This window comes from Ylistrum balloti, unplaced genomic scaffold (genome assembly GCF_031769215.1).
Source record: "Ylistrum balloti isolate Yb309-2 unplaced genomic scaffold, AGI_CSIRO_Ybal_v1 Utg369826, whole genome shotgun sequence".
In the NCBI taxonomy this organism is placed as follows: domain Eukaryota; kingdom Metazoa; phylum Mollusca; class Bivalvia; order Pectinida; family Pectinidae; genus Ylistrum; species Ylistrum balloti.
This window is the reverse complement of record NW_026781991.1, coordinates 267,384-284,677: the sequence shown is the minus strand read 5'-3', so window position 1 is coordinate 284,677 and position 17,294 is coordinate 267,384. Positions and strand designations below refer to the sequence as shown.

The following is a 17,294-nucleotide window of genomic DNA, read 5'->3' as shown; positions in this document are numbered from 1 at the left end:
AACTGCTATCAAGTTTTTTTTCTTTAGAAAATAAAATAATTCCGTGTTCCCATTATAATCATGAAATGTATGTCATTTACAAACGTACTTCGTAAGGTCTTATTGAAGGTCTATAACCTACATATTTAGAGTAGATAGATACAATGGTGTTTATGATCTATCAAGACGGGCATCGATTTCCGTTCTCTTTATGAAGTCAGTTAGGGATAGGGTTAGGTTATTATATTCAAGGATTTCGTAGATATATATTAACCAACTATCACGTTAAATTTTTCACTGTTGATGGGTGGGTTTGGAAGCCAATGGTTATATTGTTAAGATAAATGAACGCATTAGATGTGGGTATGTGTTATAAAAGTGTATTCATTCATATCGTATCTGATGATGTTCTATATAAAGATTTTTTTTTTATGGTATCACAAACAAATATTCTACATACACAATTATCGACAATATCCTGTTCCAATTTATTTTCATATCACTTCTAATAATAATACATCTTACTCTATTCTTTTTCAATCTATTTTCATACCACTTCTAATTATGACATGTCTTTATATATTCTGTTTTGATATATTTTTATACCACTTCTAACTATGATACATCTTTATATATTCTGTTTTGATATATCTTTATACCACTTCTAACTATGATACATCTTTATATATTCTGTTTTGATATATTTTTATACCACTTCTAACTATGATACATCTTTATATATTCTGTTTTGATTTTTTATACCACTTTTTATTTTAATACATCTTTATATATTCTGTTTTGATTTTTTTATACCACTTTTTATTTAAATACATCTTTATATATTCTGTTTTGATTTTTTATACCACTTTTTATTTTAATACATCTTTATATATTCTGTTTTGATTTTTTTATACCACTTTTTATTTTAATACATCTTTATATATTCTGTTTTGATTTTTTTATACCACTTTTTATTTAAATACATCTTTATATATTCTGTTTTGATTTTTTATACCACTTTTTATTTTAATACATCTTTATATATTCTGTTTTGATTTTTTTATACCACTTTTTATTTAAATACATCTTTATATATTCTGTTTTGATTTTTTTATAATACTTTTTATTTTAATACATCTTTATATATTCTGTTTTGATTTTTTATACCACTTTTTATTTTAATACATCTTTATATATTCTGTTTTGATTTTTTTATACCACTTTTTATTTTAATACATCTTTATATATTCTGTTTTGATTTTTTTATACCACTTTTTATTTTAATACATCTTTATATATTCTGTTTTTATTTTTTTATACCACTTTTTATTTTAATACATCTTTATATATTCTGTTTTGATTTTTTTATACCACTTTTTATTTTAATACATCTTTATATATTCTGTTTTGATTTTTTTATACCACTTTTCATATATTAATACATCTTTATATATTCTGTTTTGATTTTTTTATACCACTTTTTATTTTAATACATCTTTATATATTCTGTTTTTGTTTATTCTAATTTCATTTCTGATTATGATATACCTTGATTGTTTTCTAAACCAACTTCCGTAGCATGTCACGACTATTTTTAATGAAAATAACTTATTCCACCTTCATACTTTTATATACCAAAGACAATAATATGACATCTTGAACACTTATGCATATTAAATTATATATTTTTTTTATAAACCAAGAAATATCTATATTCTACTTAATACCATATATCATAAATAGCAACACACTATCATACTATCATTACAATGGAATATAACAAATATATTTATATATAATAAATAAGATTCAAAAATTGTTTTGCTGCATTTCTACGTTATCAAGAAAACGATTCCGTATTTATGATTACTAAATCCATAACCAAATAATTACATATAGTAATAGAAAGTTAAGCCATATAAAAATAAACCCATCCTATAAATATAATTTTGTTCTACTTAATACACAAATGTCCTAAACTGTGGTATTTAAATTATATCAATAGTGGACTTTTACCTAAAACGATATCATTATGATATTATCACTGGTGCGTTTGAATACAGCTGTGAAATAATACCTTTATAATGATTTTGGGTTTAGGTATACCACGAAAATAACGCTCCGTATTGATACATTATTAGCAAGAATATTCTACAAAAAAATGTTGTATGTTAGCAACAACAGTATTGTTCTACTTAAATATAAAATAATAACACTAAATTACACATCTATTATAAAAAAAGTACTCGATATCCTTACTTTTTACACAAAAACCAGGAGATTGTTATAAAAAGGTTTTCCACTTTGATAATTTGTGCCAGCCAGGATACAATTATATTTTTCAGTAATATTCCTCCTTGACACATTTGTGTACAAAATTAATCTTCTCAGTTACTGTGGTGTGATGTAAATGCCAATAATTTACGTTAATGGGTTTTGCTATAATCAATTGAATTCTACCTAATTCCTTTTGATAACAAGAATAATGTTCCATTTTGATATTTCGTACACCTTCACTATAAACAATAAACATGTATTTTGAATCACGTCGATAATGAAATAATAAATAACCGCCGTGAAGTATTGATGGCAATAAACAGCAATAATCCACCAGGATGATGATAGTGATGGTGATGATGATGATGGTGATGATGGTGATGATGATGGTGATGATGGTGATGGTGATGGTGATGATGATGATGGTGGTGGTGATGATGATGGTGATGTTGATGGTGATGATGATGGTGATGATGATGATGATGATGATGATGATGATGGTGATGATGATGGTGATGCTGGTGATGGTGATGGTGATGATGATGATGGTGATGACGATGTTGATGATAATGGTGATGACGATGATGGTGATGATGGTGATGATGATGATGATGATGATGATGATGATGATGATGATGATGGTGATGATGGTGATTATGATGGTGATGGTGATGGTGATGGTGGTGGTCATCCGTTCTAAAGCATTGTCTAAAACTGACGTTATTCATTAGCCCTTTCTTCAATAGCCGACTTTCATCCCCCACATCCTATTTACCTCCGCTTCACATTTTTCTTCTTTCCTTGTAAACTACCTACAAAACACATCATATGATCTGTATTGCTTTCCGTGTATGTAACTTATCATATCTTACCTTAGCAATTCATTAAATTATTACAGATTTATAGTAACTGTTATTTGTTATAATTTGTTACTAAATTCAGCTACCTATATATTATAATACAATTATATAGGGTCATTTCTGGGAATGGAATCAAGTTTATATTTATGTATTTTAATATGTTTGTATAATCTATTGCTTATTGATAATTTAAAGTGAGGAACACATTATAATTTAACTATTGAGAAAAACTATTTTATTCCTGAATTTTTAGTCCTGACGCGTTGTATCGTACTCAACAACGGAAAGTTATATTTGCAGCTGGATTCCAATTAACATGATCTTGCACGACTAGTTTAGACAATCAACAGTTTTATGAATACGTTTTTTTTTTTCAAACTGATGTAAAGCTGTGAACGGTAAGGTCGATATTACATGTTATTAGTAAGTTTGTCCTTGAGTGTGGAAAGAAAACATACCTTGAATTGATATCCGACTGGAAATTGTTTGCTATTATCAATGTTCATTTACTCTATGGTGAACATGATGTTTAGTCTCAGAAAAAGGAAAAATCTTCATAACAGGTAATTGTTGATATATCTTTAAAAAGAATCTTGTAAACTCTGAAGGCGTGAAAATCTACAAATTATCACTACAAGGAGAAATCAATGGTTGCTGACAATCACTAGAAGAGAAACCCAATAGACTTTTTCAAGTGTACTGTCGGCAAATCCAGACTCCATCGACTGAGAGATGCCCTCATCGCCCTTCTTCTTTACCCTAACATCGGTGACAGGTGCTATGAATGGACGATGACAGTCCGATGAAGGCAAAGAAACAAGATAACTATCACCTTTCTATAAATCTGTAAATACACAATATCAATGCGAGAAAGTATGAAACTAAATATTGTTTAAGTATTGCGTCGGTGAAAGGATAAGATGGTTGTCGATGATAGCAGACCCACTATTCCTTTGATGTTTATATGTTTATGTATCATTATAGATAGATCAATAAATGTTCATTGGTGATAGCGAATAATGAGCTGTTCTTTGTAAATCCATAGGATATGCAGGAAATTGATGGGATGTTTATCATCACACATCGGGTGAAAAATGACTAAACACAGTGACAAAAAAATCGAATGGTATTGAGTTGTTACATTTGTACATTGATGTTCATTAATGCATTGGTGTATCCGTGTAGCATGTAGCATAACATGATATCAGGTTTTTTTCCCTCATATTTAAATATTAATCTTCTGTTACATGTGATTAACTTAAGAGTTATAAAAATCTTAACACAGAAAATATACATTTGTATGGTCTATATTTTATCCATGAAACAAAAAATCGACTCACATACTGCGATACCGAGGTATCCTTACGAACAAATTGATAAAAATAGACATTTCGTAAAATGCGTTGCAAAATTTTCTTGTATATTTTAACCAAGGAGCAATAAAAAAAAATATTCGCTACTTTTTAGGTCTTCTCAGACTAAATACATAATGGTTGTAGCTAATGAATAAATAAAGAAAAACAGAATTCATCTTTCATCGAATACGACACTATCAACTAGTGAAAAAAATGGCAAAAGGTTTTTGTCGAAAAAAGAATCACTTTTGCATGCATATTTCCCATTCAAACTGCACGCTTAGTTCGTATAGTATTCATAATAGGCGGCCGAAAACCTCAGTAATTATACGGCTAAAATTTCCTGATCGCAACCACGCGTTCTGCGCATGTCTAGAGGTGCGTTCGATTGGAGCAGCACGCGAACTGTTGACAGATTCACGGTCTCGTGGAACCATTATGAATATAAGAAGTCTAGGAGAGAAATTTTAAGGAGAATTTCACATTTCAAACCGTCACGCTAAATTTGCTAATTATACCCACCTTTCACTTGAACAGGAAACAGACTTGTTTAGACCAGAATAGTTGTCAAACCGAAACACAACAAGGAACGCTTTGATGTAGGTCAATGTCACCAAAATTGAAAGGACAGGCATACAAAAAAAGAGTAGACAAATTACTTAAGATGGTTTAATTATGAGTAAAGGGTAATTCGTTTACGAAGGACAAATAAGAAAGGTTCTTTCATAAACAAACAGAGACAAAGTGATAAGGTTCATGTTGGTGGGTTACTTATAACAAAACGTCACGGTATCCTACAGATAAGGTATTATGTAATGTTAAAAAACAAATGTCGGTCACGCTTGCCCAGAAAAACTAATTGGTTAACGGCGACACATAAGCGTGTCTTCATTACAGGCGTTTGTACAATGTGGAACGGCGAGAAATCTGTCAACGATACATACAAAGTACCGACATTCAAACACAATAACAGGAGGTGTTTAATTAACCAAATAGTCTGCGTAATAATGGCTAGGTGTAAAATCTTACCTCTTCGTTTATTTTGTTTTATTCTAGCTTTTAAGTTTCTAAAACCAATGAGATTAAAACTAAACTTGGTCTAAAAAAAAAAAAATTGTGAAGACTTATACATTTAGATGACGACATAACAGATAAATAATAATAACGTATCCAGAGAGATGGTGTATAGTGATAAACAAAACTCCCTTTAACAATTGTACCAAGATCTCTGAAACTAGATACGGTAATTACTGTGGAACAGTAAAACATAGCATGGTATTGGTCGTAAATAGATAATGCCTTAGAATCATTATTCTTGTCGTTTTGTTTAACAATGTACTGATGTTTCATTTTGTTTGAAATGTTTTAAAGGAGATTTTGAAAAATCAGACTTTTGTATAAACTGCTTCTGTCACTATCAAAATAAACAATTTGATAATGCCAATTTATTCATTAAAAGTTACTTTGTCGTCACTCGCTGGTGACTTACATTCACAGATTCAAAAAGAAATTTCATTATAGAAACCAATTGTGGTGAAAGGAAAAAACCCTCCTCCTTACTTTGCATTTTCTTGAGTTTTCATTGATACTTTAAAATGACTTTCAAAATTTTATTTCATGATTTCCGAGTCACCTCGTACGCCTTCTTACTTCTCATTCTTCTTGAAATAACGCAATCTTGAATATTTAATGAGGGCACAGAATATATCACTTAGAGGCAGGTTAGAAATGCATTATCTAGACAACTGATATTACTGATTAAAACGTATGTAATATTTACTATTACTAGGTTTAAATCAAATCTACCACATTTATAGATAAATTATAATTTGTTAATCACAAATGTAGAGAGACCAAATTTCGCTTGTTATCAAATACATAGTCTAAAAGGTTTATAGTTAGTTTATACAAGTTTTATATGTTCCATGTGGAAAGTTAATATTTTGTTTATTGGAAATATCAAAAAGTGTAGGACCCTCCGAATTAAATTTCTAAAGGATGTTGTTTATTGAAAATGTCACAAAAAATGTAGGACCTCTCGAAATAAATTTGTATGATATTAGAAAGGCGATATCATCTGATATAGGTGTAGAGATTACAGGGATTGTTACGGAGATGTAAATATTCTTTTCTAATTTAAATTGTTTTGATTTCAATTATTATGTGCAACGATTTTTCATTGAATTACTTACCGAAGATAATATTGTAAAATAAAATGGCGCTACTTGAAATGAAATGTATAGAAATTCAATCGACACAAGTAGAATGAGGCTGACGTGAATTACACATCTATACAGGAAGTGACGTTACTTATACATATAAGCCTCCAAAACACGTCCTCGCTGGAAAACCATTATTACTAGCGGCACTTGGGGCCATTGCAGCATTCCGTGAAGTGTTGGAATCTCCGGGGTAACCTGCTAGCTATTTACTATTACTTATATCGTAAACCTTAGTCTGCCTGTCATCGCGTCATATGGGCTATGAACTCCAGCCGAGTCACTCTCAGCAGACCGAAGCAGTCGAAATCAGTTTTGGAAAAGGGTTTCATTTCTTTGGACACATTACAGATTTTAACAAAATTACAATTTCTTTTGGTCAAACAGTTTCAGATGGTCTAAATATCAATATGGAGACTGTCTTGATTTATCTACTTTATTGAAAACTTGTATAAGTTGCAGTAGAAATATCTATAATTTTTGTGTGCTTTCCCTTACAGTGAAAAGTATATGATATATAACTCTGACCAATTAATGTAGAACTATCGTAAAATATCAAAGACAACCATGTTTATATGATCTGTATATTCATTGTGTCAATTAATTTACAGTAAGACTTTTGGATTAATATCAACCAATGACCTTTAGTTAAAAGGTCATTTAATGAATATTAAATCTTATAAATATGTTTTAACTTAGCACAGAAATAAACCAATCATATTTTGTAGTAATTATGACAAGTCACTATTGACAAAATGTCATTTTATACCACAACACAAAATTAATTTATGTGAAAATATTGCCGTTGTATGTCTAGGGTTTAAGTTTTCCATCTAACCGAATGGGTTTTTATAATCTATTTCTTTTATTGAGGAATGATCTCCACATTCTACGACTTAAGGACAGGCATAAGACATCGTTTTTTGTGATTCAAACATCTTCATCTATCAACTCCTTTGTATAATATGATAATTTCAGGGTATCTGAAAGGTTGTACAAATACACACAAGTAAATAGCGTCTTTTAAACAAATGTAGAGTTCTTAGTCCGCATATTACTATGGCTTTTATTAGAGCATAAAGCCTTAACACTGAACTTATTAATGGATAATTGAATTCTAAGACGTTTATCCATTTCAAAAAGAACATTTTATCTTCTGATATTTTGCAATGACGGGGAAACTTTTGTTTACATAGAAACAGGTACAAGGTAGGCAAATACACAGTATACATACTGTTTATACATGACTTTATATAAATAATATAAAAAAATAGATATTGAGCTTTGCTTTCGATGTTACCTGGTAAAATATTCCATTATTCATAATAAAAGAATCTGGTCCATTTTGTGCGCTCTATGAGACGCTATTTTACAATATCAACTTGTCGTCTATACATAAAGCGCGATCCCTGATGAAATGGTGAAGATTGACATGCCCTGGTACTGTTGCTGTGAAACTGACATCGCTGTGAACTTTGACCTTTCTCGCTCTATCACCTCTGTATCAGTTTACCACCATTCATCAATAGCGTGACCTCGCGGCGGGAGGTCATTTGCCTCCCTATCAGCGAATTACACGCATGTTATTACATAATGAACTCGGCGCGGTATTTAAAGGTCGACTTGATCCTGATATAAATTACAACTTTGGGGGAAAAAAACGAGATTCTGAATCACATTTATAAACACTTTCCATCGGAGGTCGGCGACATTTCAAGTAGATAACTGTTTGGAAAAGTACAAACTTTTTAACCTTGCATATAGGTCATAAAGTAATTTAATGAAATACTTTAATTACTCTAGTTCGTTATATGCACTAAAGTGCATTGTTATATAGTAATAAGAAGATGGTTTGTTACCTGTGTCCACCATCAGAAGTAAAATATTCGAGAGTTATGGTAATTCTGATAATTGACGTTTAAGCTGTACCTTGTCATAAACATACGAAATTTCCAGCCTTTCACCAGGCAGGTTTAAAAGGTTTAGAGACATCATTAAATAACTAACTTTCGTTTTAGTTTAGTTTATTACCAGTGCAGGATCGTTTCGATCCTCTATACCGGTCTCAGTGATACAATGATAATGTTAACGTTTTGTATCACACTTATGGCCATTGAACGAGTAAAATATGTGACGGGGATACTTGTCTAATATAAAGGCCTTTATAGTGTATAGTATTATTGTGATAATTATTATGAAAATATATCTTCACAATGAAAGCAGTTATCTGAAATTTTCAAGCCGAAACGTCCTTGCCGTTCCACCTAATTTGTTTCCGGTTTATGTACTTTTTATGGAAATACTAACCAGAAGAATGTCTCTTTATATCTACTTGGGATTTGCCAAATGTTGACAAGCATAGATACAGTGTATATAAGTATTTATCTTTACCCCAATTTACAGCAGATAGAGGTAGTTATGTAATGCCATATGTTCATGCTTATTATCATAAAAGCGAACATAACGGGAAAAAGAGTAAATATATACAAACGAAATTAAATTATACCTATATTTAAAAAAAAAAGTGATAGAGTGTTTTCACCTGTGTATTGAATGTACCAAACCTTTGCGGGTTTTTTACTTTTGTTGTATTTTGACCGCAACTTAAATTCTGCTTTCAGTTAAATTTCAATAATAAACATCAATTATGATATTGCAGCATCTTAATACACTGTGCAAATATGTATCAGTAACCATTACCTAGTCCGCACACAGTCAATGCATTGTAGAAACACTAATCTGAATTTCAAAAAGGTTCAAACTTTAAGTAAACTTATAATTGACCTGTGTTTTATTTTGTATTGAGAGACAGAAAGAACATTGTTGAATAAAACAAAATAAAAAAAAAAAAAACAAATAAATTTTGGGTAAAACTCACTTATTTCAACAAAGCAGCATTTTTTCTTGAATGTTGCTTCTATTTTATTATCATTATTATCATTGCACATTCTGATTGCTTGTACAATAAGTTTATTAAATCATGTAATAGATATTCTTTAAATGCAGGTCATATCTGTTTCAAGTTACAGGTAGTTTGCTATAAAGACGGCGTTTAAAGCTAACGGGGTCAACCAGAGAACTATCTGTCAGAAATATATCCCGGCATCATTACTATTACGTCTCAAGGGGAACAAACTCACATTATATCATAAATGTTCGCAAGCAATGCTGTACAGATATCTACAATGTATCTTTGGCCATTATATTCAAATAATCTGTATAGCTTTGTCGTTAAGGTGTGTGTCTGTTTTACTCCTATGTCCATTGTCGTTAAGGTGTGTGTCTGTTTTACTCCTATCGCCATTGTCGTTAAGGTATGTGTCTGTTTTACTCCTATAACCATCGTCGTTAAGGTGTGTGTCTGTTATAATCCTATGTCCATTGTCGTTAAGGTATGTGTCTGTTTTACTCCTATGACCATTGTCGTTAAGGTGTGTGTCTGTTATACTCCTATGTCCATTGTCGTTAAGGTGTGTGTCTCCTTTACTCCTATCACCATTGTCGTTAAGGTGTGTTCCTGTATTACTCCTATCACCAATGTCGTTAAGGTGTGTGTCTGTTTCACTCCTATCACCATTGTCGTTAAGGTATGTGTCTGTTTTACTCCTAGGACCATTGTCGTTAAGGTGTCTTCCTGTTTTACTCCTATGACCATTGTCATTAAGGTATGTGTCTGTTTTACTCCTATGACCATTGTCGTTAAGGTGTGTGTCTGTTTTACTCCAATGTCCGTTGTCGTTAAGGTATGTGTATGTTTTACTCCTATGTCCTTTGTCGTTAAGGTGTGTGTCTCTTTTACTCCTATCAACATTGTCGTTAAGGTGTGTTCCTGTTTTACTCCTATCAATAATGTCGTTAAGGTGTGTGTCTGTTTTACTCCTATGTCCTTTGTCGTTAAGGTGTGTGTCTCTTACTCCTATCAACATTGTCGTTAAGGTGTGTTCCTGTTTTACTCCTATCAATAATGTCGTTAAGGTGTGTGTCTGTTTTACTCCTATGACCATTGTCGTTAAGGTATGTGTCTGTTATACTCCTATGTCCATTGTCGTTAAGGTGTGTGTCTGTTTCACTCCTATCACCATTGTCGTTAAGGTGTGTCCCTGTTTTACTCCTATGTCCATTGCCATTAAGGTGTGTGTCTGTTTTACTCCTATGACCATTGTCGTTAAGGTATGTGTCTTTTATACTCCTATGTCCATTGTCGTTAAGGTGTGTGTCTGTTTCACTCCTATCACCATTGTCGTTAAGGTATGTGTCTGTTTTACTCCTATAACCATTGTCGTTAAGGTGTGTGTCTGTTTTACCCCTATGTCTATTGTCGTTAAGGTGTGTGTCTGTTTTACTCCTATCACCATTGTCGTTAAGGTGTGTGTCTCCTTTACTCCTATCACCATTCTCGTTAAGGTGTGTTCCTGTATTACTCCTATCACCAATGTCGTTAAGGTGTGTGTCTGTTTCACTCCTATCACCATTGTCGTTAAGGTATGTTCCTGTATTACTCCTATCACCATTGTCGTTAAGGTATGTGTCTGTTTTACTCCTAGGACCATTGTCGTTAAGGTGTCTTCCTGTTTTACTCCTATGACCATTGTCATTAAGGTATGTGTCTGTGTTACTCCTATGACCATTGTCGTTAAGGTGTGTGTCTGTTTTACTCCAATGTCCGTTGTCGTTAAGGTATGTGTCTGTTTTACTCCTATGTCCTTTGTCGTTAAGGTGTGTGTCTCTTTTACTCCTATCAACATTGTCGTTAAGGTGTGTTCCTGTTTTACTCCTATAACCATTGTCATTAAGGTGTGTGTCTGTTTTACTCCTATCACCATTGTCGTTAAGGTATGTTCCTGTATTACTCCTATCACCAATGTCGTTTAGGTGTGTGTCTGTTTCACTCCTATCACCATTGTCGTTAAGGTATGTGTCTGTTTTACTCCTAGGTGTGTCCATTGTCGTTAAGGTGTCTGTTTTACTCCTATGACCATTGTCATTAAGGTATGTGTCTGTTTTACTCCTATCAACATTGTCGTTAAGGTGTGTGTCTGTTTTACTCCAATGTCCGTTGTCGTTAAGGTATGTGTCTGTTTTACTCCTATGTCCTTTGTCGTTAAGGTGTGTGTCTCTTTTACTCCTATAACCATTGTCATTAAGGTATGTGTCTGTTTTACTCCTAGGACCATTGTCGTTAAGGTGTCTTCCTGTTTTACTCCTATGACCATTGTCGTTAAGGTGTGTGTCTGTTTTACTCCAATGTCCGTTGTCGTTAAGGTATGTGTCTCTTTTACTCCTATCAACATTGTCGTTAAGGTGTGTTCCTGTTTTACTCCTATAACCATTGTCATTAAGGTGTGTGTCTGTTTTACTCCTATCACCATTGTCGTTAAGGTATGTTCCTATCACCAATGTCGTTTAGGTGTGTGTCTGTTTCACTCCTATCACCATTGTCGTTAAGGTATGTGTCTGTTTTACTCCTAGGACCATTGTCGTTAAGGTGTCTTCCTGTTTTACTCCTATGACCATTGTCATTAAGGTATGTGTCTGTTTTACTCCTATCAACATTGTCGTTAAGGTGTGTGTCTGTTTTACTCCAATGTCCGTTGTCGTTAAGGTATGTGTCTGTTTTACTCCTATGTCCTTTGTCGTTAAGGTGTGTGTCTCTTTTACTCCTATAACCATTGTCATTAAGGTGTGTGTCTGTTTTACTCCTATGACCATTGTCGTTAAGGTATGTGTCTGTTATACTCCTATGTCCATTGTCGTTAAGGTGTGTGTCTGTTTCACTCCTATCACCATTGTCGTTAAGGTATGTGTCTGTTTTACTCCTATAACCATTGTCGTTAAGGTGTGTGTCTGTTTTACTGCTATGTCTATTGTCGTTAAGGTGTGTGTCTGTTTTACTCCTATCACCATTGTCGTTAAGGTATGTGTCTGTTTTACTCCTATAACCATTGTGTCTGTTATACTCCTATGTCCATTGTTAAGGTGTGTGTCTGTTTCACTCCTATCACCATTGTCGTTAAGGTATGTGTCTGTTTTACTCCTATCACCATTGTCGTTAAGGTGTGTGTCTGTTTTACTCCTATGACCATTGTCGTTAAGGTATGTGTCTGTTATACTCCTATGACCATTGTCGTTAAGGTGTGTGTCTGTTTTACTCCTATGTCCATTGTCGTTAAGGTGTGTGTCTGTTTTACTCCTATGACCATTGTCGTTAAGGTATGTGTCTGTTTTACTCCTATCACCATTGTCGTTAAGGTGTGTGTCTGTTATACTCCTATGTCCATTGTCGTTAAGGTGTGTGTCTGTTTCACTCCTATCACCATTGTCGTTAAGGTATGTGTCTGTTTTACTCCTATAACCATTGTCGTTAAGGTGTGTGTCTGTTATACTCCTATGTCCATTGTCGTTAAGGTGTTTGTCTGTTTTACTCCTATCACCATTGTCGTTAAGGTATGTGTCTGTTATACTCCTATGTCCATTGTCGTTAAGGTGTGTGTCTGTTTTACTCCTAGGACCATTGTCGTTAAGGTGTCTTCCTGTTTTACTCCTATGACCATTGTCATTAAGGTGTGTGTCTGTTTTACTCCTATGTCCATTGTCGTTAAGGTGTGTGTCTGTTTTATTCCTATGACCATTGTCATTAATGTGTGTTTCTGTTTTACTCCTATCACCATTGTCGTTAAGGTACGTGTCTGTTTTACTCCTATAACCATTGTCGTTAAGGTTTGTTTCTGTTTTTTCATCATTTTTATCACAAATGAATATTTTAGGGAAAAGTTACCTCACTTGCATTGAGACCTTATATATTTACAGTAGGAGCAAATATTGTCGAAAATCGAGACCAGAAACCATATTTCAAACTGTGAGTTTGACCAATTCTAACGTCGTATGCGTTAAGTGTGTATGTCTTGAATTTTGTTACGTTTGTTATTCAGTCATCTTATACTACTCTTTTGGAAATAAATAATATATTTGAGGTTAATTTGAAATAAATATTAGGACAAATCTTTACATTACTTTAATGATACCGTATATCTTGTGTTTCAAGTGTGCATGTATATTTATAATGCGTAGCGTTTTCAAAGATGGAGTTTTTAATTACAATTTCAGTGTAAGTGATTCAGTATATTGTAAAACAAAGCACAGGAATAAAAGAAATAAATTTGGGATGAACGAGTAAAGCAATAACAATATAAAGAGTACCATTGACATTTACTGGAGAAGAGATGACAGATTCATGGATCGCATGATGCTATTGATAGACAAATCATTTAACCAGCGATAAAGCTGCCTGGGTGAATATGTGTCATAACATATAGATAAATTCTTTATGACTGTACAAAAGACATTGGAATAACTCTTATTAGTACAAAATTAGAAAAAAAACTACATCATACATCTTGTTTCAACCCCATAGGACTCGTCAGTGATGGTACATCATATAGTTGTTTCGTCCCCCTAGGACTCGTCAATGATGCTACATCATACAGTTGTTTCGTCCCTCTAGTGCTCGTCAGTGATGCTACATTATACAGTTGTTTCGTCCCTCTAGTACTCGTCAGTGATGCTACATCATATAGTTGTTTAAACCCCCTAGGACTCGTCAGTGATGCTACATCATATAGTTGTTTAAACCCCTAGGACTCGTCAGTGATGCTACATCACATATTTGTTTCGTCCCTCTAGGACTCGTCAGTGATGCTACATCATACAGTTCTTTAAACCCCCTAGGACTCGTCAGTGATGCTACATCACATATTTGTTTCCTCCCTCTAGGACTCGTCAGTGATGCTACATCATACAGTTGTTTCGTCCCTCTCGGACTCGTCAGTGATGCTACATCATACAGTTGTTTCATCCCTATAGTCCTCATCAGTGGTGCTGCATCATACAGTTGTTTCAATCTCCTAGGACTCGTCAGTGATGCTACATCATACAGTTGTTTCAACCTCCTTGGACTCGTCAGTGATGCTACATCATATAATTGTTTCGTCCCTCTAGTACTCGTCAGTGATGCTACATCATACAGTTGTTTAAACCCCCTCCGACTCGTAGTGATGCTACATCATACAGTTGTTTCATCCCTATAGTCCTCATCAGTGATGCTGCATCATACAGCCGTTTCATCCCTATAGTCCTCATCAGTGATGCTGCATCATACAGTTGTTTCATCCCTATAGTCCTCATCAGTGATGCTGCAGCATAGTTGTTTCATCCCTATAGTCCTCATCAGTGATGCTGCATCATGCAGTTGTTTCATCCCTATAGTCCTCATCAGTGATGCTGCAGCATACAGTTGTTTCATCCCTATAGTCCTCATCAGTGATGCTGCAGCATAGTTGTTTCATCCCTATAGTCCTCATCAGTGATGCTGCAGCATAGTTGTTTCATCCCTATAGTCCTCATCAGTGATGCTGCATCATGCAGTTGTTTCATCCCTATAGTCCTCATCAGTGATGCTACATTATACAGTTGTTTCGTCCCACTAGAAATAGTCAGTGATGCTACATCATATAGTTGTTTAAACCCCCTAGGACTCGTCAGTGATGCTACATCATATAGTTGTTTAAACCCCTAGGACTCGTCAGTGATGCTACATCACATATTTGTTTAAACCCTCTAGGACTCGTCAGTGATGCTACATCATGCAGCCGTTTCATCCCTATAGTCCTCATCAGTGATGCTGCATCATGCAGTTGTTTCATCCCTATAGTCCTCATCAGTGATGCTGCAGCATACAGTTGTTTCATCCCTATAGTCCTCATCAGTGATGCTGCAGCATACAGTTGTTTCATCCCCATAGTCCTCATCAGTTATGCTGCATCATGCAGCCGTTTCATCCCTATAGTCCTCATCAGTGATGCTGCAGCATAGTTGTTTCATCCCTATAGTCCTCATCAGTGATGCTGCAGCATAGTTGTTTCATCCCTATAGTCCTCATCAGTGATGCTGCATCATGCAGTTGTTTCATCCCTATAGTCCTCATCAGTGATGCTACATTATACAGTTGTTTCGTCCCTCTAGTACTCGTCAGTGATGCTACATCATATAGTTGTTTAAACCCCCTAGGACTCGTCAGTGATGCTACATCATATAGTTGTTTAAACCCCTAGGACTCGTCAGTGATGCTACATCACATATTTGTTTCGTCCCTCTAGGACTCGTCAGTGATGCTACATCATGCAGCCGTTTCATCCCTATAGTCCTCATCAGTGATGCTGCATCATGCAGTTGTTTCATCCCTATAGTCCTCATCAGTGATGCTGCAGCATACAGTTGTTTCATCCCTATAGTCCTCATCAGTGATGCTGCAGCATACAGTTGTTTCATCCCCATAGTCCTCATCAGTGATGCTGCATCATGCAGCCGTTTCATCCCTATAGTCCTCATCAGTGATGCTACATCATACAGTTGTTTCATCCCTATAGTCCTCATCAGTGATGCTGCATCATGCAGCCGTTTCATCCCTATAGTCCTCATCAGTGATGCTACATCATACAGTTGTTTCATCCCTATAGTCCTCATCAGTGATGCTGCAGCATACAGTTGTTTCATCCCTTTAGTCCTCATCAGTGATGCTGCATCATACAGCCGTTTCATCCCTCTAGTACTCGTTTGTGATGTTAAGAGACTTCAGTATTTGAAACCTTGAAGGCGAGTGAGGAATTATTAATTAGTCGAAAGAGCACATTTTCCATAATTCAATAAGAGCCATTGTCTGGCTCTATGTATCTCACTCTAAATCATTTAAAGGCGCTATTCACTTGTGTTTCTTTTGTACGGTCTTACAAAGATGAAATTTATCATGAATCGTGTCGTGAAATGTTCCTGCTACACATGTATATATGAGACTATGATCATATATGTAACGTTCATTATATTTTTCCAGTTACCTTTACAATTGTATAAAATATATGAGTTTCCAGTTACGGTACTTAATATTTTTAGTTTGAGAAATAGTTTTTGATACTCATGTGAAGCTAACAATTGTTAAATTATACACATATAAGAAACGTGTGTTTATACGATGGAATTTCGTTTCTGTTTCCATGATTGCTTTTTGTTAAAAGACAAACTGACCAACAAAATGGGAAAATGAAATAATAAATTACCACAAATGTTACGGAACCGGGCATTTATGTTGAGGTGATGAAAGTTGTGAAACACGACTACGGGGCGGTGAGAATATTATAGGTAGGCGTGCCAACATTATCCACATTTTCAAATCAACATCACAAAAAATGAATATCCGTATTACAGAAAGACGTATAGCGGTCTAAAGGACGAGATTATTCTTATGTGATATTGAAGGTTTAAATTGTTCAGCGTACTAATACTTTAACTAATTTATTTATGATTTTGCCAACATATAGATATATACACATAAAATCGTGTAATGTAAAAGTTTTAATATTAATACTTTTCAAGAAATAGACTTAATTACATTTTATTCGTTCTGCCTCTGCAGCGTTTGTGTCTTAATCTGAAAGAGTTCTAAAACGAGATTTGAGCGCGAATGTTAATTATGGTGACTGCTAACATGGCATACTTTTTACATTCAATATTTAACGTGGTTACAAAATTAATATTCGAACAAAAGCAAGCGATCG

At 34.1% G+C, this 17,294-nt stretch overlaps 1 protein-coding gene across 1 annotated transcript; it reads right to left on the bottom strand.

Annotated features, from left to right (window-relative positions):
• Positions 1–10,584: 10,584 nt before the first annotated feature.
• Positions 10,585–16,284, bottom strand: LOC132545103 (uncharacterized protein PF3D7_1120600-like). Its single transcript, XM_060208770.1, has 2 exons — positions 15,869–16,284; positions 10,585–12,010 (listed from the first exon to the last, which is right to left on the bottom strand). Exons 1-2 carry the CDS (start codon positions 16,282–16,284, stop codon positions 10,585–10,587), a joined length of 1,842 nt encoding a protein of 613 aa, XP_060064753.1.
• Between the last annotated feature and the right edge of the window lie 1,010 nt (positions 16,285–17,294).